Source organism: Equus asinus, chromosome 4 (genome assembly GCF_041296235.1).
Source record: "Equus asinus isolate D_3611 breed Donkey chromosome 4, EquAss-T2T_v2, whole genome shotgun sequence".
NCBI classification, from domain to species: domain Eukaryota; kingdom Metazoa; phylum Chordata; class Mammalia; order Perissodactyla; family Equidae; genus Equus; species Equus asinus.
Window position 1 is genome coordinate 105,993,224 of NC_091793.1, and position 24,763 is coordinate 106,017,986.

Consider the following 24,763-nt stretch of genomic DNA (forward strand, 5'->3'; position numbering starts at 1 on the left):
TGAAGGAGGCCTGTCACACTTTGCTTAAGAAAAAATTGTTTTCTAATGTTTAAAAAACCATACTATGACATTTGCTTATTGTCTAATTATTTGAAACAAGATCTATATTTACAATGCCATTAGCTATTACTGGATATATACAAAAGAACACAGTGCTATTTCTTCTTTATTACCTATAATTCTGATATTCTCGTGCCACAGCCTTTAAGATACACTCTATATTAAGACAGCTCACACAACTTTAATTGCTGGTTTATGCATAAAGTTCCTTTTTTGTGTGAGGAAGATTGCTGCTGAGTGAACATCTGTCCCAATCTTCCTCTATTTTATGTGAGACACCACCACAGTGCAGCTTGACGAGCGGCGCTAGGTCTGCGCCCAGGATCTGGGTCGTGAACCCCAGGCCACCAAAGCAAAGCACGTGAACTTAACCACTATGCCACCAGGCCGGATCTAAAGTTCCTTCTCATCCTACTGCCGGATAAAAATTCACTGAGTATCTTCCAAGAGCTAGCTCCCTTGGGGGATGTAAAGGCCTTTAAGAAGATTAAGATACAGTAGAAAAGATAAACTGCGTATAGCTATATATTTGCATATACCAAGTTGTAAAGTTGGCTGTTGCAGAGCAATTTATGTATATACCTGTTTTGAGCTGTCCTTCATTTCGGTTTAACAACTGCTAATATACATTCACCTTTATGTTAATTCAGACAATCCCTCTATACTCATGAAACTTCTGCCATATGATACAAGGAATATAAAACACAGATTCATTGTGCTTGATGAATTTATAATATTGTCAGGAAGATAAAACAAATATGACACAAATAGTATCTATAGACAATATATAATAGAGTGTGACCGAACTGAATGCTAAGGTAATTGAGAAAAAAATGAACTGAGTAGGAGAAATTGTCCTAAGCACTGTGCTCAAATACTATACCTGGATTAGGACTCATTTTATGGGCGTATATCAGTGCAATTAGAGAACAAAGTGATACATCTTGTTTATTTTTAATAGCCTCAAATTCTCGAAGAGCGTCTTGAGTTTTACCTGAAAATCAAAATTATGAAGTGAAAAATTGTTCTTAGTGCAAAATATGAATTTAAAACTTATGGAACATGTTTAACAATCAGCACATACCTTCCATCAATGTACCATAGGCATGATAAAACCTGAAGACTGGGTCATTACCATACCTCTTCATGCCTTCACTGGCAACAAGCAACACATGATGGAAATACCTCTCTTGACAATAGTAATTAATCAAAGTCTAAAAGGAAAGAAAGAGTAAACATTAAGAAAAGATTCTGGTGCTCTGAAATACTCTAAGCAGATGTTAGTCCAAAATCTTGAATAATCTAAACCCTAGATAATGTGATTCTTTTTCTTCCAAGTTCCTTAAAATATTGTTAAAGGATAGCACTTAATAAGGAATACAGAGCACAATGGAGAGAAAACCAATGTTTTCTAATCATTTCAATCTTTTTTTCTAAATTGATAACTGTCCTGAAGTCAGGCTACCTTCACCTCTTTCCTTGCCCACATTTTCTTAAAGGTTTTAGAAAGCAAGAAAATAAACAAAAAGTAGGAATAAACAAAAAAGGACAAGACGCTTCCATTGCCAGACCTTTTAAAAAATCTTACTTCTTTTTAAAATATGTATTTTGTTTTTATAGCATTACAAAGTAATGACAGATTAAACTCTGCAATTTATTGTCAAATGTTATCTTGTTTTTTTATGAGTTCTACAACAAATAATTGCCAGTAACAACAAATGATCTAAACAATTTTTAGTGGAAATTACTACCTGTAAGCTTTTTTCAAAATTATACTATTTAGTTTTACAAGGCAGAAAACCACTGTCAGGAGATACTAAGTTCTGATTAATTGGGTCTACGCTTTACACCATTTTTCTCAGGATCATCGCTAAGGTTCGGTTGCTATCCTAATCAAAGAGGGAAACACATTCACCATGGCTGTGATGCATCTGATACATTTCCACAAACCAATCTGGGCCATCCCATACCCACCTACTCTCACTCTACAGCTGGTTCGGCAGGAGCGAGAAATATGCATGATGACTGATGGACAGGATCAAAATATAACAATGACTGGACCGCTCTTACAGTCTACTGTTTCTGGAAGGCTACAGCCCACATGTTTCTCTAGAACAGAGTTAGGCACACATTCTTTGTAACTTTTACTTGGCTTCCCTCTTTGTGCTCACTGCTCTCTAGTTCTCCCTGCAGGCACGTTTACTGAAAGCGTGATCCCTACTCCATCTCCAAGACCCCACAGTACATCTCAGTAAAGTGCAGTTTTCCTCCAGTGCCCCTTCCTGAAAGTCACAAATGACTTCTTGGTTTGCCACAACTAAGGACGCTTTTTTTTTTCTTGGAAAGATTCGCCCTGACCTAACATCTGTTGGCAATCTTCCTCTCTCTCTTTTCTTTTCTTCCCAAAGTCCAGTACGTAGTTGTATATTCTAGTTTTAAGTCTTTCTAGTTCTTCTGTTGAGCAGCTGTCACCACATGGCTACCAACAAATGAGTGGTGTGGTTCCATGACTGGGAAACGAACCTAGGTAGCCAAAATGGACTGTGTAGAACTTGAACCACTAGGCCATCAGCGCCGGCTCCTGAGGACACTTTTAATATCATCTTACTCGACTTCTGTCCAGCATTTAGTGTCACTAAGCACCTTTAACTCTCCTGAAAGGCCACAGCATGGAATCACAAAAAGGACATGGATTAGAAGGAAAAAAAGGCCTGGTTTCAAACTTCTGGTCATCTTACAGCACCTCAGTTTACTCATTTATAAAGTGCTATTAGTCGTTTACATTGCGAGGACTAATTATATCATACTGTAAAACTCCTATTCTGGAAAAAAAAAACGTTCCTCTGAAACCCAGATGTTGATGAAATAAGAAACCATGCGTCCAGCCCAGACGTCTCATCTAAGCTTCAGATTCATCTTTCCATTTGCCCCTGCCACCCAAGCCATAAATCGAGTTACAGAATCCTCCATTCCCATCTGCCCCAACCCCTTACATCTAACCAGTTAGTAGGTTCTTCTGTTTCTCTAATCTACTTCCCACTCTCCATACCTATTACCACCACCTTGGTTCAGGTTAGGTTGTTCAGTCCAACAGACATTCACTGACCGCCTACTAGTGCCAGGTACTGGGCTAAGTACCATGAACATGAAGATGACTAAAACATGGCTCTTGCCCCAGAAACGCTTACGTTTTTTAAATGAGACTGGAATCTAAAGACTAACTGAAATACAATGTAGGAAACGCAAGAAAAGAGTTTATATGTTGCTTTGGGAATGTGGGAGAATGAGGGTGGGGTGTGGGATGGAAGAGTAAAGTCAAGTGAAAGATTCTTGGGGAGGACTTCAGAACTGACTCTTGATTTGCAAACTCCTCACTGCCCGTCCACACTCATACACATTCTTCCTTCCCCTTCCATGATTCGTGAGCACAGCACACGAGTTAGCCAGGCAGAGGAACTGCAACAAAGGAGACAAGAAATCAGCAGTGAAAGTAGGGATGGGGTGGGAATAGACAGGACTAAAAGTCACTGCATATTCTAGCACACGGGTTGGCAAACTATGGCCCGTGGGCCATGTCTGGCCTCCTGCCTGTTTCAGTATGGCCAGCCAGCTAAGAATGGTTTGTACATTTTCAAATGGTTGAGAAAAAAAACACACAAAAAAAGAATAAAAATATTTCATAACATGTGAAGATTATATGAAATTCAAATTTTAGTGTCCATAAACAAAGTTTTATTGGAACAAAGCCATGCTTATTTGTTAAAGTATTGTCTATGGTTGCTTTCACACTACAACGGTGGATTAGATGCCACAGACACCCTATGGCCCCCAAAGCCTAAAATACGCACCATCTGGCCCTTACAGAGAAAGTTTGTCACTTGCTGTTCTAGAATCTTAAGTAAGACAGACATTATTGGATGAGGAGGTTGGAAAGGAAGGTAGGGTCCAGAAGGGCTTCATATTAAGGACTTGGATTTGCTCCTCTAGTCTAAGTGATGAGGAGCCACATAATGTTTTTTAGCATTAAAGTATTTTTACTAAAGAGTTCATCTGGGCGGCAGTGCAAAGGATAAACTTAAAGCGATGAAAAAAATTTAAGGAGATGGGACACGGCTTCACGGGAAGATAAAGTAAAGACAGGCAAAAAAACAAAAAACACCCCAACACTTTCTATAGCTGCCAAATTGTCTTCCATCCACTTATCACCATCTAACACAGTATTGACTCCCCTTGCTCAAATGTAAGCTCTAAGAGTGGGAGGGCTTTTCTCAGTTTTCTTATTGCAAGGCATATTATATTCAGGGCTTAGAACAGTGCCAGACACAGGCGCTCCATAACAATTTGTTGAATTAATTTGATCAAGGTTTTTTTCCCAGCATTAGACTATAAAACCTGTGAAGGCTGTAAAATCGCTCCTGTTCATCTCTATCTCCAGCTTCTAGCCGACACCCAGTGAGCCCTCCATCAATATGCGCTGAACGAGTGAATCAGTGAACAAATGAATGGAGAAGACCATCATCCTAAAAAGAAATTTATTTTCAAGCCTCATGTCTTTGTTTTCACAGCATTTCTTAAGTGGGCTGTCATTAAATATTTGCTGAATGTATGAATCAGTGATAAACAAACAGAGAAGACCATCACCCTAAAATAAAGACGCCTCCATTTTCAAGCGTAGGTCTTGAATTGTTTTCAGATAATCTTCCTTTGCTTCTTTTACGCCCAACGGGGCAGCTGATATTAGTTGCTGCAAGTTCTTAAAAATCGCACCCGGGAGGCGCGATAGGTGTCCTACGTTGACCATGTTTTCCAAGCAAACAGGACACAAAAGAAAAAGTAAACACAACAAGAGTGGGGCGAGCACACTAAGGGCAATTCGGGAAGAAGGGCGCTGGGAAGGCTGCCCCAGACCTCACGATCGCAAAGCAGGGTCCCGGAGGGAGAACAGGGGATGCAGGCTCCAGGCCCCCAGGGCCGGGCGGGGACACCCGGCGACGCGGGGAGGCAAAGGCCCAGCGGGGTCGTAACGGCCTCGCGAAGTCGGCCCGCGCGCTCTCCACGCCCCCCCAGCCCCTCGCCGCCTGGCGAAGCAAGCCTCGTCCAGGCCCCGCCCGCTCACCTTCAGCCCCTGCGAGTCCATGCTCCCCGAGACGGGCCCGCGGGCCTCCGGGGCGAGAGCCCGCCACAGTCCAGCAGCAGGGCCAGGGGCTCAGGGCTCAGCCGAGAAGGCCCCACGCCCGCTCGCGCTCCGGGACGCGGCTGGGAGGGGCGGCAGGCCGGGGCGGGGCTGGAGGCCGGGGTGGGGCGGGGCCGCGCTGCCATTGGCTGCCAGCGCGAGGGCGCGGGCCGACGCTGCAGGGATTGCGGGAGGAGGCGCGGGCGGGGCCCCGGAGGAAGGCTGCGGATTGGGACCAGGGAGCTATGGCACAGTGGGGCGGGCAAAGGAGGTCGAACAGGGAAACGGCCTTTGGAGGACCGCGGATGGGTGGGCGGGCCCGAGAATATGGAATTAAGGAAAAAAACAAGTGGGAGTGGAAGTGGCAGTAGGTAAGAACGCAAGTCCACTTCTCATCACTGGCTACAAAGAAAGGCACCATTTTCGGCCCGTTTGTGTAGAGCCAGATTCCCGCAATGCGGCTATTTGAAGACCTGACCAGCTCAGAGAAAAACCTTTAACTTTTACGTGTGGAAGTTATATAGTGGCCACAAGGTGGCGCAGAAAAATCACAAGTTCTTAACAGAAAGGGAATGAGCTTCTTGGGCTCATCTTTGCAGGCGTTGCTGCAGTCCCGTGTTTGTTGTTAGAATGCGTATCAAATTAGTCCTTTTTTACCCGTCCTGATAATGAGAGGAACGTATTTTTTCAGCGTGTTTTTTTAACGGTACTGCTGATTTTAAACTAACAATAAAATGAATCATTATGCAAACTTTTATGTTTGTACCCATCAGGCAACTCTGTCAGCTACTCATAGATTCCTTCAGTTCAGAGAATTAAATTGAAACATGATGAGATAAGAGATTGCCGATTCCCGCTTAAAATAGTGGTTTGAGGTTTAAGTGATCTTTGTAGAATTTTTTACATAGATTCTGAATTTTGATCGTATGCTTAATTACCTTACCTTATTTGATATGATTCAAAGTTGCCTTAATCAGGTTTTAAATTTGTTGAGGAGTCTGTGAACGTTGACTTTTTCCCTTGCCGGTAGGTGAGGTAATGACAATCTTGAGAGAAAGGGTGGCTGCTGTCCCTGGCTTCAAGGCTAGGTAATATTTCTCACTGGTTTCCCTTTAAAGAACATTTCACCGAAAGAGGCAGATGTTATTTTCATGAAGATTTTGTTGGTTTGTTTCCAACGATCATAGCCAAGCTAAACATCTGTGGTGATGGACAACTGGTAATATCTTCTGGTCTGATTTTCAAAGCATGTGGATTAATCTGCACGTGGTGTACGTGAGAGAATACCACTAGACACGGTGCTTATCAAAGTATGTAATCTTGAGCTGTGTGCTTTTGGTGACAAGTGAAAAGTTCATCTGGAAGAAAATATATAAGGATCACAATTAAAGAAACAGAAGATCAAGCTCCCTTTCTCAGATCTTTGAAGTCTAAACTGGCTGGCAGACCGTAGGACGGCTGCACACTTGGACCATATTAATTCAGCTCTTTATAGAATTTCCTTCAGAATTTGTTCTACGGTTAAATTATTTAGCACAAAGCACCATGTCTGGCATTTCATGAGCGTTTGATGGATTCAAACTACTTTGGGAATTTGCTTTCACATTCCTGGTAACTTGGTGTTTCCTGCTTGAGGTCTCATGTGAGAAATTTCTTTGGGATCTCAGGCGATGAAAACTCCGTCTTCCTTGAAAAACTGATGTGTTTCTTAGGTCAAACATTTTTTGTCTCACTTTTGCCACCTTTTGAGTCTGGCATCTAAGACCCTTTACCTCACTGTCTTTTCAAGCCATATCTCCTATCTGCCTCTTCACAGGGCTTTTGTTTCAAGCAAATGGGACAACCATTCCTTCTTCTAGGGGTGCTTTCTCTTACTTTGCTGTGAGCTCTTTCTTCATCTGAGAAAATCTACTCTTTCTTCAGAGTTTATCTCCCATCTCATTCTCAATGAAGCCTTTAGGGATCACCATAACTGGATGGGTGTGAGAGATTACACAGTGTGGTGGAAAGAATATGGTCTCTCAGGCCTGAGATGGAGCTCCTATTATGCTATTTACTTTTGTGACTTGGGAAAGTAATTTCCTGAGCCTCATTTTCCGTATTTACTAAAGAAACTACACGCCTAACAGACATATGAAAAGTTCTTGACACACAATAGGCATTCTATCACCAATAATTTCCATTAAACACATAGTGCTCTGTAAGACTTAACTGCACTTATGTATCCTTTGTATTATAGTTATGGTGTATTTTTTGTTTGTTTGTTTAATCTTCTCTACTAAATGGTGAGCACCTTAAAGCCACCCAATCTAGTGTCATAGGTAAGAGCTTGGTCCCTGGAGATAGGTCATCTGCAATCAAATTCTGATAACACCATTCACTGCTTGTTCACTGGGAAAAATGACTTAACCTCTCTGTGCTTCAGCTGTAATGTGAGACTAATACCTCAGAAAGTTATTAAGAAGATTAAGTGAATCAATATTTAATGGACACATCAGTATTAGTTGTATGGTAAGCATTGAGTAACTTTAACCTGTAATTACTGGTACACCCAGCTACTCCAAACAGGGGCTCTTCAACTGAGTCTGTTTGGCTTTCTTCTCCCCAGTTCTTACACGGATCCACTTGTATCTATATTACTTCATCATATATTTAAAAAGTTAAAGGAAAGCACTGAGGAAAAATTGGTGGTTCTGGTGAAGACAAAAGTAGAAGTAAGTAGACAGAAAATAAAACACATAAATATATGTCATCATTAGATCTGGCAGCTGGAAAGAACTTTGGAGACTATTGTCTGACTTCTTTCTTTATTTTACAAAGGAGTAAAATGAAGCTAAAAGATATAAAATAATCTACCCAAGGTCTCACAATTTTCTACTCCCAATCTAGCCTTCAAAGCAGTTATGAATAATGATTAGGTGAAGTGTCTATCTTTTCTTCTTAAGGCTACAACTGTGAGATTGAAACAGGAGGGAAAGAGGTTCCAAATGTTTGAAACCCAAATAAACTGGCACACAGTTCATTCTCAGAGGTGACATCATAGAAAACGTAGAGGTTAACTGAAGTCAGATTGCTGAATTTGAGTTAAGGAATGAATTGCAAGTAGTGACAGGTTTCATAGCTATTTTAGGAAGTGCAAGAAAATAGGAGACTCAGTTGAGTGGTCTCTGCCCACGTGTAGAGATTATAAATTCACATCACTTGTTATAGTCCAAGGAATCCTTCCACTCATTTCCTACAAACGACTTTTTTTTAGAACACTGAATGATACTTTGTTTTTCTTTAAAAATGCCTGAGCATGGGAATGGCCCAGTGGCACAGCAGGTAAGTGTGCACATTCATCTTCGGTGGCCGGGGGTTCACCGGTTTGGATCCCAGGTGTGGTCATGGCACCACTTGTCAAGCCATGCTGTGGCAGGCGTCCCACGTATAAAGTAGAGGAAGATGGGCATGGATGTTAGCTCAGGGCCAGTCTTCCTCAGCAAAAAGAGGAGGATTGGCAGCAGATGTTAGCTCAGGGCTAATCTTCCATTAAAAAAAAAAAAACATGAGCAGCTCAGATGTCTGCTGGCTGAGAGCTTTTGATAACAGGAAATTTGCTTCTTATTCACCTGAACTATCAGATGTAGTGAATTTTTCTACTCAAAAAACAGAGATTTACCAGAAGAGTTGTTTTTTCCTGTAGGTTTTTTTTTCCACTTTGGCTATGTCTTGGCATTTCATCTATGCAAAAGTAAGAGGGAGAAAACACAGAAAAACACATTTGAAAAAAGTCTGGTGTTTTGGAGTAGAAATAATGAATTATTTAAATGTTTACAACTGTGATATACAGAACATCTTGACAAGATGCCATCTGCCTTTCCTTCTACTCCTTTAAAGAATTTTTTTCTGGTTAATAGAATAAGAATGAAAAATGGTGATAACTCTTCCCTATAACTGGTGTGACATTAAGGTAGGCAGTACATTATTTTAGATTTCACTCACTTAGATCCCAATGCACATCTGAACAATCTTACCCAATGTCAAATTCACAGTGCACATCTTCCTAGACACTATTATTTCTGGATGTGAGACAACTGGAGCCCCATTCTAATTTTTACCTTAAGGTTGAGAAAAATCAGGCTTTAGCTTTCTAGGTGTCTGATTCTTGATAACTTGGTTTACGTCAGTTTCCAAGTAGTCACCAACAGTCCTTAGAGGCGATACACACTAATGTAAAATGTCGAGTTTGCAAAAATAGAGCAGGGGACAGGAACTTCATGGCCAGTAGACTTGAGGTTATGCGGGATGTTATGCTCTAGTGTGATCTTCTTTGGGTATGTCAGACATAATTTTTCTGACTAATCCTGCTTTCTCTGCCTTTTCCATCCGTCTCTCCTTCTCTGAGTCCGTTTCAGCATCTGTGTATTAATAGCCACTGTATGACGCCTCTGCTCTACTGAATTGCCTCTTCCCAGCTTGTCATCCAATGTGCTTGCCCTAAATACCTCTCATTCTGCCAACTTGATTTCTTTTTCTATAAGAATTGAGGCCAGAAGTTCATCAAAGTATCACTTCACACTGGCACACATGACATTCCCTCACCCCGAAGGCACCCGACTCCATCTCCCTCTGAAAGAGGCCCTTTCCCATTCAGAGTAGTGCCTGGAGGCAGAGCTTGTTTCCCTCTGACAGCTGAGGAGATTTTTTTTCTCACCCCAAAGTATCCACGTTTTCTCTTTTCACATCCAACTCCTGGTTTCTCATTCACTGGGTCCTCCTTATCAGCCTTACCACTTGTCTGAATTGGCTGAATTAAAACGGCTGGAGCTCACACCTCAGGATCCCTACTCATAAATCCATTTATAACTGGGCTTTAATTTGTGGCAGTAGATTTTTTCCCCAGATTTTTATTTTGAGAATTTTCAAACATACAAAAAGCTGAACAATATAATGAACACTCGTCTACGCATCACCAGAGGATTTTTTAGATGCTGTTTTGTTATACTCTCCATGTTTTCCATTCTCCTTGATTCATGTAGATATCTAGCCCATGAGTATTTTTTTGTAGCGGGGCGGAAACAAAAGCCTCTAAAGCCTCTAGAACTGTATTGTCCAATAAGGTAGCCATTGGCCACATAAGGCTATTTAAATTTACATTACAATTAATTAAAATAGAAATTAAATTTTCGAGTTGCACTAGCCACATTTCAAATGCTCAGTAGACACATGTGGATAGTGTTTACTGTGTTGGACAGCACAGATAGAGGACATTTTCAGCATCTCAGGAAATTCTATTTTATAGCATTTTAGAAGCCTTTTGAATCTTTTGTAAAAGACTAAGTTTATTAAAAAAATGAGTCTGGGGGCTGGCCCTGTGGCCACGTGGTTAAGTTCACGCACTCTGCTTCGGTGGCCCAGGGTTTCGCCAGTTCAAATCCTGGGTATGGACATGTCACCGCTCATCTAAGCCATGCTGAGGCGGCATCCCACATGCCACAACTAGAAGGACCCACAACTAACAATACACAACTATGTACTGGGGGACTTTGGGAGAAGAAAAGGAAAAATAAAATCTTAGAAAAAAAAAATGAGTCTGGGTTTCTTGGTGGGTAAGAGGAGCCAGAGAAGTGCCTCTGAGGCAACAGAGGAAGGAGCATTTTCCAGAAATGGGAACAGGGACAAAAACCAATAGAACCCTGTAATTCTTAGGGATCGACCCCTGATCTGTGGAAGTGCATCCAGAAGGAGGTGAAACCTTGGATAAGTGGTTGTATGGTGTGCCCAGCAGAACTGAATCCAGCATACTGACCTCTGGGATCCACTTTTGTTTGGACAATAAGGATGTCATCAGAGGCTATGATGGACAGGAGGCTCAAGAAACTTCTCACATTTTCTGAACACCGTATAAATATATAAGCCTCTTGGGTTCTGGTTGAGGCCAGGGAGAGAAGGGTGCTGCAATACTGAATAAGAATAATTTCCTGATGGTCTAGCAGGACTGATCCTCAGCTTTAAATTTTATTAGGTTTAAAAGAAGAAGAAGAAATAGAAATTTCTTGCACATGTGAATTTTGGGACCGAATTTCAAGCCCACTAAAAAAAATAGTGAAAATTGTCTTTGGTAATTATTTTAAATATAGTATAAAATATATATATATATTTTAATAGTGTATGCATTTTTGGCCATTGAGGACATTGTTTCCCCATGCGTAAGACAAGGAATGCTTTGGAGCAGTGGTTCTCAAACTTGAGCATACATGAGAATCACCTGGAGGGGGCCTGTTAAAACACAGCTTGCTGGCTGACCCCTGCAGAGATTCTACTTCATTAGGGAGTGGGGAGCCCAAAATATGAATTTCTAACACATTTCCAAGTGATGCTGATGCTGCTGGTCTGGGGACCATGCTTTGAAAACCACTGCTTTAGTAAAAATTCTGAAATAAGATATTAAGACTACTTATTGACCAAACTTGCTTCATCATTAGAGTGTTATAATGGACACAGAGAACAATCTGGATTCTGTTTTAATAGCTAGTGTTAGTCTAGCATAAGAATGTTGTGTGTGATTATACTATTTCAGGGTGTCAATAGATTGTAAGAGCACTTTAGAAAGTCATAGTTCTATATAGTCCAGTGGATGGGGCACAGCAATGAAGTTTAAGATCAAAAAACTTAATAACTTCTGAGACTAAATTAGCTTAGATCTAGACAGAACTTGATCCTCAAACTATTGGTTTAGGAGACACTCTCAAGATGTGTACCCGAATATAACAGGCTCTAAAATCCAATGATTCATTTTGAAATTGTAATTCAGACAATATCAAGGGGACTAGATTTGGCAGAGTAATCCAGGATTGGGTTCTATCTTACAGATGCATTAGAGACTGGGCTATGAGCTCCCTGATGACATGCAGACTGGTAGAGCAGAAAGAAAGTCATCTTCCACAAGCTACTAAGAGTGGGTGACTTTTGTAATATTGGTGTCTTTTTTTTCCCCTCCAGACACTTATTATACCAAAATCAATGTGTAGACAGCAGCTATCCCTTCACACAAGAAATCTTTTGCATATTGTCTTAAAAACCTAGAAAACTAAGAAGTTTACATGATTCACCATGTTAATTACAGTACTTTGTTACTTTATGTCACCAGAAATTGGTTTCATTCTCAGCAAAATAATGTTCTGAAACTAGAATGGACCTTGAAAATTCATGTCTTCCAAACCCTTCATTTTGTAAATGAGAATCCAATGCTCAAGAAAGTTAACTGAGGAGCTCGAGGTGTTACAGATTTTATTCGAACAGTATTTCTGGTTTTCTGAAAGAGTGATTGAGAAGCAGTAGCTTTGGAAGTTTGAAAAGTTAAGTAAATGTTTTTGGTGTAATGTGACATGTAGTAATAACTCATGGAAACAACATAAACCAGGGGCCGGCCCAGTGGCTCAGTGGTTATGTTCGCACGTTCCGCTTCTCAGCAGCCCAAGGTTCACTGGCCCGGATCCCAGATGCAGACATGGCACTGCTTGGCATGCCATGCTGTGGTAGGTGTCCCACATATAAGGTGGAGGAAGATGGGCACAGATGTTAGCTCAGGGCCAGGCTTCCACAGCAAAAAAAAACAAAAAAAAAAAAGAGGAGGACTGGCAGTAGTTATCTCAGGGCTAATCTTCCTCAAAAAAAAAAAACATAAACAAGTTTTAGCAAAGTTCATCTTTAAGCTTCTTATTTTCTACTGTGTAAATTTCATAGTCTTGATTTTGTCACAATAATAGTTTTGCTACTGTAATGAAAAAACAGTAATAACATCTCTTTTAGAAGTAAATGTTGCAATTTTTGTCAATATTTTAAAATAAAAACTCTATTGCTGCATGAGATAGCTTCTTTTAAGTATAATTGTTCATAGATAATTAACTTAAACTACATTCTTCATTTATTGTTCAGAGGAACTGAATAGCATTAAAAGGGCTAATAATATTCAAGTCCATTTTCATTCTCAAGTCAGCCACTTCTTTGAATAACAATGTGATATCATGCAGCTCCCACTATCTCAAAGATGACATTGTTGTGCATGCTGCTCTGTGATGGGTTCACTGCAAAAAAACGCATTATTGCCTTTATGTTTGGGTCTCAAATTTCAAGGTATTGTGAAAGATGTCTTCAGTTTGCATCTCTATTCAAGCTAGTGGATTGTTAATTGACTTAACTTTTTAAAAAGTACAGTGCAGGCACTGCTCTATACCATGTGAGAGGGGCATGGTTCCTGCCCTTACAGACATTATGGTTGTAGAACTGTTTGTCCTAGAAGAGATGTTGGGAGATGAAAAATTAAATAGTATCCTTTGATGGCCCCTGCTTCAAGGAGAAGCATCTACACCTAATTCAACTGTCTAATATTAAAATGGAAAATGTGAATATCTTTGACCTAGAAAATCCAGTTTAGGAATTTATCCAGAAGTACTCATAGATTTCACAAAAACATGACAACAAAATATCCATTACAGCTTGCTAGCTATAAAGCAAAACTGGAAAAATCTAAATATCCTTCAATAAGTGACTTCTTAGTTCTTTCTATAGAATGGAACACTATGCACTATTTAAAAAGAATGAGGTAGATTTGTATGTGCCAAATGGAAATACTTTCAAGATATATTAATTGAAATCTCAACTTGCAGAACAGCATGAAAAATATACTATTTATAATAACCAATAAAGAATGCATTTGAGTATGTATAAAACAATGTCTGGACAGTTACTGAAGAAGCTCTTCTAAGAGGAGAGTGGGAAAATAACGTTTTATTCCTTTATGTACTGTTTTCTCTTAATTAATAGATGTGTATTGTTTTTACAGCCAAACCAAAAACAAAAGCAAACTTCAATGAAATTTTCAAAGACCTATAGATACTGGTCCCATTTCCTCTCATAACTTAAATTCTCATATTTATCATAAGATGCCACTTGAGTGGTGAGAAGGGTTCCATAACTTTAAAATATTAGAATGAACACTGGCCTGGAAGTTAATCTTTCCTCTGTGATCTCTCTCAGCATTGGTAGTTTACATCAGTGAATGACCACCCGTTGCTCGGATTGTCAAAGGTGCCAGCTGAAATCCAGCCCATGTTCCACTTGCTGAATCCTTTGTCTCAGTGCAAAGCTGTTTCCCCCAGAGAAGAAAAGGAGACTTTACTCTAACTTTTACAAAAGTCAGTCTGAGCTGTGTCCCTGATGTTAGAACTTGTTTTCTTTTAGTAAGTTTAAAATGTGTATGCTGAAGATGAAGATATTTTGTTCTAATTATTCAGCCCATATTGCTGGCAAGTCTTTGGGCACATTACAGTATCATACTGAATCAAACTCTGTAACTCTGGGTGATCCTTGGTGATGCCTGCACATTCTGACTTTTATGTACTTTATTGATTAAGTACTATAATCAACTAATGATGAGGTCCTGAAGGCTTTGAACCTCCCAGGCTACCTGCTAGTAAGCCAAGTCTTCCCAGACTTTCTGACCATAAAACTCTCTTAGGGAGCTTACTATAGCTTCCTCCTGTCTCATTCTAACAGTACAACTCAGTAGACATTTTCAAGCCCTTTTCTGGGGATTCTGATTTAATTTGAGGTGAGACTTGGAACTGTGTTTTTAGCAATTGCCCATGTAGGTTTTTAGAATTAGATGAGTTTTAAAAAGAACAAACTGCTCTAAGATTGTTGAAAAGTAAGAGAGGTTATATAATAGGCCCAGAGACTTGAAGCCCACCACGTTGAAGTTATCTTTGAATTTATTTGGACATTTAAGGCCTAGTCCAGAGAGAATGCCTTGGAAATACCTAGCTTTTATTGTGGGGAAAGGGGAATATCATAAAGTCTTAAGGTATATCTGACTAGTTTTACTAAATTTCATGCAATTAACTGCCTAATGAGTTTTGTTTCATAACATAGGATAAATAGGACAACCTCTGCTGTATTCCTCACTCTCCTTGTCTATGAAAGAACTATTTCTGTAACTTTAACCATTCTCCATAAATCCCATTATCCACCTCCTTACTTATTGATATGATCACCATCTTGTAGTTATTATATTTTGCTCTAGCCCTGCGCCTATTTCAGGTTATCAGTCAGTATAACTCAAGAGACGTTTTCCCTAAGGTAGGCCAAATGGCTGCACTTATGACTGAGGTGGATCAAAGGCACAATCTGTTTTCCTTCAGAAATTTGTGTCTTCAATACCTGCAAGAAGTGCTGCTGAACAAGACATTTCTTCACTATCCCTGATGAAAGGTGGACATTAATAATGCAGATAAGAATCAGGCCAAGTAATGTGGAAGAGAAAACAAGGTCCAGAAGCCCTAAGTCCTTTTAGAAGAATGAATTTAAAATGGCAAGCTCAATAGTTCCACCATAGCGAAGAACGAGGTGAGTATTATATAACTTTTAAGTTCTAAAGAATTAAAAATCAATTTATGGACTCTTATACCTCGGAAAGATTTATGTATATATATCTATACATATACATCTCTCTATACACACACACGCTGTATAGGTGTAGATATATAAGTACACATATCTATGTCTATTTCTTTACAGGTAATAAAGAGGTGGTGTATGTGCTCTTGTGGATGTAATATACGTCTGTTTAAATATTTATCATATATATCTAATGTTACTGTATTATACCAAGGCCAATTTTCATTTGTAACTTTTGTGATATTGTATTACTTTATATATCTTGCATACAATGACAACCCTCTAATATAATATATAAGTAAAGGAGAAATGTCTTAGATGGCTAAATAACTCTTTTAAACATAGAACTATTTCAATTGTTGCTAAAAGCTAAATAACTAATTTGCTCATTTACTAAATATCTGCTAACCTCCTCGAGTGCAAAGCGCTCCAGATGATACAAAGTATTTCAGGCCAGTCCCTGCCTATCAGACACTATCTTGTGTGTGTGTTCTTGTGGCAGAAGTGGAGGAGGAGGGTGATGAGAAGAAGAAACCCATATTCCAAACCTCTGCATCAAGGCAGTGTAAAAGTCCCAACAAATGGCATATAGGAGGTAATTCTATGTCCTGGTTTGCCAAGTAAAGTCCTGGTTTATCCCTGTTGTTTCAGCATAATTATTTATAGTCACCTCCTTCACTCTCAAGAATGTCCAGGTTTGGAAATATACGTCAAATCTCATAGAATTTCACGAGAGAGAAAATTCCTTTCCAGTAATAAGAAACAATGAAGCTGTCACTGAACCCTTAAGGATAGGCTGGTTTCAGTGGGTAGAAAGAGAGGTGAGGAAGGTGCTCAAGGCTATGGCAAGTTTAACACAGGGTAGTAAATTCATTAATAGCTTAGTGAGCAAATTAAATTTTCTATGACGCTGTATTTTTTCATGAAGAATTTGCACTTAAAATATAATTTCCTATAAAAGAAACTTTTAGTTTAAGAACTTTCTGGTCTCCATATCCTCATAAATAAAGGCTACACTCCTGGGAAGCAAACAAAAATGCTCCAGTTAACAAGGGAAAAACTCTATTAACATCTTGTCCCTCTAAGTAAACATTAAATAGAGGAGACGTAATTCATGACAACCAAACACAGCATGTACAGCTTTGCTTCACATAGATAGTGTTCTTTGTTCCTATATCTACCTTTTGTAAGTATTTTCCAGTCTTTTCCTCATAATGTTATTGAGAAGGATAAGAGCCAGCATAGCATTTTGAAAACTCAATGTGCTTATGTCAACAAGATTATTCACAGCCAAGTTTTCTCATGAATATCACCTGAGACCTATATTTCATTTGATTTTAACCAAGAGTGCAGGGGGTGAGTATAGAACCCTGATTTTAGAAGGGAATTTTTTAAAGAAATGAGATAATGTGACAGTGGATAAAGATGCATCAGAGTTGAGCAAAGTTATTTTTCAAGATTAGAAAAACCAATTTTTTTATTTTGTATTTTTATTTTTGGTGAGGAAGATTGTCCCTGAGCTAACATCTGTGCCAATCTTCCTCTATTGTGCATGTGGGATGCCACCAGAGCATGGCTTGATGAGTGGTGTGTAGGTCCACTCCCAGGATCTGAATCTGTGAACACCTGGCTGCTGAAGCAGAGTGCACAAACTTAACCACTATACCACGAGGCCAGCCCCAGGAAGACCAATATTGAAAGTGCAAAGCCAGACAGAAAGGATCAATCAAGAAGGAGAGAATAAAGATAAAAGAGAAAGGTATCAGAGTGTATAGAAGTGAAGGGGGAAAATGGCCTCTGGAAAGATATGAAGTAAGGAAGTGAGGGAGGGAGAGAGGAGAAAAGAGAAAGGAAGGAAGGGTGGAGGAAAGGTAAGGAAAGAAAGCAAAGAGAGGGGAAAGGGAGAGAAGAGGACAGAGGTGAGGGAAAGGGGAAGGGAGGGGAGAGGAGAAGAAGGGGTAGAGAGGGGAGTGGAAAGAGAAGGGGAGGAGAGAGAGGGGAAGGGAGGGTAAAGGGAGAGATGGGTAGAGGAGGAAAAGTGGTGGAGAGGGGAGGAGAAGGGGTGAAGAGGGGAGTGGAGAGAGTAGAAGAGGGGAGAGAAGAGAAGGAAGACAGATATCTTAATTAGAGAAGAAAGAAGTTGAGGAAGTTCATGACAATGTCTTCATGTTTCTTGGTGAGGTAAGAGGCAGAGTTATCTGCAAATAGGAGTGTTCTGAGGGGATAATAAGGGATTTGAGCAACGTTGAGTGCTCAGTTAACATTGCACAGTATCCACTCATGATGTTACAAATTTCTTGGTGATGCAACTTCCCCACTAATACTTGGTTGCCTGGAATATTTTCCTCCTCTAGAGCTTTTGCTGTCACACTAATTGAATCAATGTTAATTGACAACCTCATAGAATATTTCCATGTGCCAGGAAGAACAGTACTATCAGCTGCACCTGAGTGAAACAATAGTATTTTTTTAATCACAAATATTTTGAGAAATTCATAGTGATTCAGAAACATTTATTTTCTCACTTAGTAATATGAAATTCCAGTGCACACATGATAGAATATGAAATTACAGGACATATTTGCTATCTTTGATATAGTTTGTATAGTTCTAATCTGAACTTTCTGGGACACACATACAAACATGAATTTAGGACATCAAGTAGTGGTTGTCTATCCAGTGATTCCTAGACTCTTGATTTCCTGTACCAGTAAAATACAAATGGGAGAACCAACATGAGGTTGCCAATTTTTAATTTGACCAAATATTAAAACAAATAACCCACTATCGGTTATTCTCACCATAATTTCTAAAAAAGAATTTTAACATAAAAATTGTTTTAGTCTTTAAGAAATAATCTAAACGACACACTTTTGCAATAAAATTCTTCAAATTGAGTATGTTTGGCTTTATAAATATTTGTGAAGTTATTCTTAATTTCCTGGCTTAACTGTAGGCATGTGAAAACCTTGTCATGGGAGTGCTAGTCTGTGGAACTCTGCTTGGGGTTATCGATTTACACCCACAATGTCTGGGTCCCAGCTCAGACAGCAAATAAGCCACCTTCTATTATGATATGGACAGAATCACCAGAGTTTCAATCACAAGGCTCCAATTTGGATCTGTTTAGCTTTGAATACTGGGGTCTTAAACCTCTATGCCACAGATCTCTTCTAAAATATTATTTTAGCAACCTAAGGGTTATCATGCAGGGCAAAGAATGTAATCATGTAAGTGACTCTTCAGAAAGATGACTTCCAGGAAACAAGAATAGTATTTAAAATACAGTATACTTTCAAGTAATTACAGATTGTATATCTAATTTCGAGAGTAGAAAACATAAATTCTAGGACACCAAAACAGATGACAGAGTGAATACACATACATACACACTTTAATAACATAACAGCAGCAAAAAATCCTTCCTACCCTAAAGACACACACATATCTGTATCGCCCTCTATCTATATGTCCATGTTCACATACACACATATACACATATAATTCATTTCCCTGAAAAGATACTCGTGATTACTGATGTAGTTGTGGAATATTAAAAATCTGTAGAAATTCTCCTATAATCCTTACTTATGTTAGTTGGAAATCGAAAATTCTTTTCAGCCACATGCTGTTTTAGGGCAATGATGTTATGAAGAGACAGGTTAGTAATTCTAGAAGGATAGAAGAAGCACTGTGACTGCTCCTTTTCCCCGTCAAAGTGTGTTCCCTTTCTGGCTTCAGGACTGAGATTGTGTTACCCTGATAACAAACGAGGGCTTCTCCTTCCTTTGAAATTTAGGTAAGTTTCTTTTAACTGTCAAGTTCACTGTCTGGACCACTCCAGTAACATTTCCCTGATCTCTGTGAATTCTACGCTTGACTTCATGGTAATTTCCTTAGTTCCTGTTTCTCTATCAGCCAAAGCCAGTTAGATTAAGCCTCCATGCTGACCCAAGGCAAATCTTAGCCTCTTGCCCACTTTCACAAGCTATTTAATCTCTGTATCATCCAAGCAGGAGACTGATGGCACGCTGAAATGAGGCAACAGAGAATGTTTTCATGACGGGGCGTCAGGAAGGTCAGGGGAAAGCTGCGAGGAATAAGCAAGCACTCCAAGTGCAGCCACAGATCTAATGGAAGCAAGAGGGGGAGTGATGTTCTCTGAGAAAGCAGCTCTTCTTCCATGGTAGGAGGGGGTGGTCTGATGGGAAGTCTGGCTTTCCCTTGAATGCAGCCACTGCCAACCCGGAGCAAGCCAGCAAAGAAGGAACTGGGGAATAAATACCCAATTTCACTCTTCTTCCCCTGGTGCTTTCCTGCTGGGAATTTTCATTGGCCAAACCAATTGGGAGCGTGAGGGAAAGAGAGCCCATTGATGCAATGCATAAAATCACCCTCACACAAAACAGGGTGGAGAAGCATGGAGAGTGGTTCCAGAGGAGCAAACAAAATATCCTACTCACACAAGCAACAGTTAATTCTTTTAGTACAGATTTAAGGGCTTCTTTTAGTACCTTAAGTGGCCATCTACGATTGCTCTGGTTGCCATACTTCTTTTTGGTCTGGAACCACCAGCTGGTGCTCTGGCATTAGTTCCTTCTCCTAACAGAGATCATACCCTACTGCTTGTAGCCTCTGGGAGGTCATTCTCCTCAGTTCCATTTCTACCCCAGGTTTTCTTGCTGTCAACCCACGTGGACAGACCCTTTGTGTGTGTGTGTGTGTGTGTGTGTGTGTGTGTTTAGCTCCTCTTCTCCCGCAACTGGTAGAATAAAAATATCTTCATCTTGTTCTAAAACTCTGTTAACAAAAAGTAACTGGGCAAACAATAAAATAAAAAATGTAATCTTTATTAGTTTTGCACATTTTTAATGTTGGTTAGCATCATTTAGGGTAATAGTAGCATTTTCCAGCATGCAGTCCACGAATACAGTTTATCTAAGTACTTTTAAGAAAAAGGGGAGCCTATGGTTTGCTTCTGTAAGAAACAAAAAATGTCCTGATGTAATTGACTATGTAAGTTCACTACTCTCTGTTATTGTGGAAAAAAAAATTGTGAAATCCACATCATACTTAGATCAATCTACAGCAGCATGACTCCAAAGAAATGAAAACATAAATAGAAATTAGGAAAAAAAGGACGAAAATGAAAAATAAGCACTACCTTCAATCAGCGCAGACACTACTAAAAGTGTAAATAAAATTTTATACCCTTTTCCAATTGCAAAGCATAATTTGGATGTGAGTTGTCAACCAATTTTGCCCCTTAAAATTATGAAATAATCTAAAATTAGCAAATGTAATAAAAAAGCAGAAATCTACAACTACCCCGTCTTGTTTTCATTTCTTATTTAGTAAATTTCTTCCATGAAAAAGTGTTATGGACAGAAAGTAAGAAAAGTGATTGTGATATCAACCTGAAGATAATTTCCTCTTCATATTTATGTACATAATGCTGAAAAATAAAATAAAATGACTTTTTACAGTATTTATATTTGCTTATAAAATTCTAAACACATTTTTAACAGGTTAAGCAGTATCTTTTTTTTTTTTTAACGTGTCTGTACAGTCTGGCTATACACCATATGTTATCCACTTAAAATTTAAAAATAACCAAAAAGCTGTTAAAGTGCTGCAAACTATTGCTTAATGACTTAAATAAATGAGATCTGTTGAACAATTTCCTTGACTTTACCACTGACATATGGTTTCTCATAAATGAGATTCTGAGCGATGGGAGAAACCAGATACAGCAGCATGGTCATATAAACATGCATTGATAGGATCCAAACTATCTATAATGGTACAGAATACATTATATTACCTGTGTAAAGCTTGCACTCTACATTTCTCGTGGAACATATTTGATGCAATAAATACTGTGCTTGGGTCATTATTTGTTTGCTCAAACGTGCACCACAGGGTAAAATGACTATTTACATAATAAATAGCATTTTATTAACATGTACAGTGTCAACCTTGCTGAGCTGAAGATGGCTAAACAAAGTGCAGGATTAAGCAGAAATTTATAAAGGGTTCTTTTGGTCAATTCAGTCTTTGGGGGGAAGCAGTGCTCATTATTCAATTTTTCTTTTTAACTACAATAAACAGAAACATAACATTTATGACTCCAGACATTTGAATGAAATTTGCAGCTGCTAAGATTTAATGACCTACCCCCCAAAAATGATCTACTTGGTCTAGGGGCTGGATTTGACAAAACAAGATCAGCAAAGCACCTCCAATTATCACGTAATTACCCCTCCCAGAAACGCGAATGGAATTTAAGAACTCATTGTTTTCCTTGTGACTTTTTTTCATGCATGATCTCTAAGTGTAGCATGCCCTCATGCAAACCACGTCTTTGTGTAGATGGGAGGGCCATGCAATTTGCCATAACCCCCAGTAGCATACGTGTGAAAGAGGCCCTTTAGTCTATTTCCCAACAGAAACCCCATTTACAAAAATAGTCACATATAATAAACAATATATGGATAAAAAAAAGATGAATCCACTAACAGATTTTGTAAAAATGTGACAAATGTGGCAGTTGAAATGCAAAGAGTGGATACAATTACTAGACTAAAGTGTTTCATGTTAACCCCCAGATTATAGGTTTGCACCCCTTTGAACTGGTCCCTACAGTCTGAGTAGCCATTTCGTCTCGTCTTCAGCAGTGTCAGCTGGTAGTGAGAACAGTAACCTCCTGTCTAGGTCATCTCCCCTTTACACAGAGTCACAGTTTTCCGACAAGGGGTCACTGTCTTATTGTAGGCACTGACCTTAAGTAGTTTTGTGTAAAAACAGTCAGTTTGGCATTGACCTCCTAGAGGAGTCCTGTTGACAAAAACACATCACCTTCACAGGCTGTAAACAATTTGTTGCCCAAATATTTTTATTTATTTCCCTTTGGCTTTTTCATCTTTGCCTTCTTGCTCATGTTTTTCCACGATTGGCTTTGTTACCCGATCATAGGAGGGTGGACAAGCTGCTGTGGACATGGTCAGATCAGTTTTTTCTGTAATAGAGTTTTCATTTATTCTGTCAATTATCATGTCTTCTTTTACAAGAAGATTAGCCCCACCTTTGATTTTATTTTTATTATATGTAAATGAAGCTTGTTTTACAGTTCGCTTTAAAAGGTGGCGCCTGTAAGCACGTTGAATAATAACAGCAGACACCTCCTCTTGTTTTCGTTTCAAAGTTGTAGTTATTGGCTGATAGGAGACCTTTGATGGATTGGAAGCCATGAATCGCTCTTCCATCTGTATTCGAAGAGCATCCATCTCTCCACTCTCTCCCAGAACCCGCTTCGTAAAAGCAAATAAGATGTCAAGACAGTGGATTCGGTCACCACTTACCATGGGCAAATCCATGGCAATGAGCTGAAGTTTGTTCGGTTGTGGCAGATTGAGGGGGGGTTCAAGAGCAGCTGCAAACTGAGATAGTTTTTCAAATTCCATGAACTGGGTCGCGTCAGGATCAAACTTCTCCCAGACCTCGTAGAACATCTCAAAGTCATCCTCACTCAGGGGCTCTGCACTTTCCTCAGTAGCAACACTGAAGTTCTCCAGGATGACGGCGATGTACATGTTCACCACAACCAGAAATGATATGATGATGTAACTGACGAAAAAGAAAATCCCAACAGATGGGTTCCCACAGTCTCCCTTAACTGAGCTTCCAGGATTAACTTTATTAGGGTCACAATCGGGTGGTTTACTGTTGAGAATAGGTGCTAGCAATCCATCCCAGCCAGCAGAGGTGGTAATTTGGAACAGACAGATCATGCTGTTGCCAAAGGTCTCAAAGTTGAACATGTCATCAATTCCAACTTCCCTCTTAACATACGCAAAGTTGGACATTCCAAAGATGGCGTAGATGAACATGACCAGGAAGAGCAGGAGGCCGATGTTAAACAACGCAGGAAGGGACATCATCAGAGCAAAGAGCAGCGTGCGGATCCCCTTGGCCCCTTTGATCAGACGTAGGATTCGGCCAATGCGGGCAAGACGGATCACTCGGAACAGGGTCGGGGAAACAAAATATTTTTCTATCAGCTCAGCCAGAAACATGCCTATGGATGAAAATTGAGAGTACCAACCAGTGAAGAAGTGATCCATTAAAATAATACTTACATTTCTGTTAAGGCTTCAAGGTAAAGTTCAGAGTACTGAAATTCAGTTATGTAATCTTAAATTTGACATACATATATATAGTTGTGTATAATAGATGTTATCAATATACCTTAATTTTGACATTCAGAATTAAATTCAACTCGATATTTGATATTTGAGGGGGACTAAATTGTGTCCCCCTCAAATTCATATGCTAAAGCTCTAACTTCCCCATGTGAGGGTATTTGGAGATAGGGCTTTTGGGAGATAACTAGGTTTAGATGAGGTCATGAGGATGGAGCCCTCATGATAGGAATAATGTACTAGAGAGCTTGCTCTCTCTTTCTTCCCCTGCCATGTGAGCACATAGTGAGAAGGCAGCAGTCTACCAGCCAGGAAGAGAGCTCTCATCAGAATCCCACCCTGCTGGCACTTTGCTCTTGGACTTCCAGCCTCAGAACTGGGAGAAAATATATTTTCTGTTGTTTAAGCCACTCAGTCTGCAGTAATTTGTTATGGCAGTCTGAGCTGACTAAGGCAATATTCTATGCAATAAGGATTTTACAGTACTTTTTGTCTCTGAGGGATGTCTATAGTCTATTTTTAGCTTACATAAAATCCCAAGACTGAATCTAAAAAAATAGTTAAGAATGCTCACGTCTGTCTGAACACCAATGGCCAACAGTATAAGTACGTGTTTATAAGAATAGAATTATTTTTTGTGAAATTGCCAAGTCATATATGTTGTATTCAGTCCTTATTCATCTAAAACTCTCTGCAGTTTTTAATGCTATTTTCATCTCTCCATGAACTTGACTCTTCCCTAAGCTTCCACTATAATATTCTTATACATTTGCACATGCTGTGGTGCATTTCTGAAAGGATCCAAGCTGATGCTCTTTCTGGTCTCCTGTGTCTGACATTGGTCTCTCAGCCTTCTTCTTTTAAGCTTCTTTCTCCATTTACCTTTTAA

At 39.4% G+C, this 24,763-nt stretch overlaps 2 protein-coding genes across 6 annotated transcripts in view; both read right to left on the bottom strand.

Moving 5' to 3' along the window:
* The window catches only part of TTC21B (tetratricopeptide repeat domain 21B), an 81,014-nt gene extending 75,684 nt beyond the window's left edge, over positions 1-5,330 (bottom strand). For both annotated transcript variants that reach the window (XM_044768773.2, XM_070508037.1), the window contains exons 1-3: positions 5,177-5,330; positions 1,145-1,274; positions 944-1,054 (exon numbers count right to left, since the gene is read on the bottom strand). In XM_044768773.2, the coding sequence (XP_044624708.2) occupies positions 944-1,054; positions 1,145-1,274; positions 5,177-5,197 (262 nt within the window). In that variant the 5' untranslated portion in view covers positions 5,198-5,330. The remainder of the gene's footprint in view (positions 1-943; positions 1,055-1,144; positions 1,275-5,176) is intronic.
* A 12,841-nt stretch (positions 5,331-18,171) lies between these two features.
* SCN1A (sodium voltage-gated channel alpha subunit 1) overlaps positions 18,172-24,763 on the bottom strand; it is a 149,897-nt gene continuing 143,305 nt past the window's right edge. For all 4 annotated transcript variants that reach the window (XM_044768769.2, XM_070508039.1, XM_070508041.1 and 1 more), the window contains one exon: positions 18,172-23,750. In XM_044768769.2, coding sequence (XP_044624704.1) covers positions 22,573-23,750 — 1,178 coding nt within the window. In that variant the 3' untranslated portion in view covers positions 18,172-22,572. The remainder of the gene's footprint in view (positions 23,751-24,763) is intronic.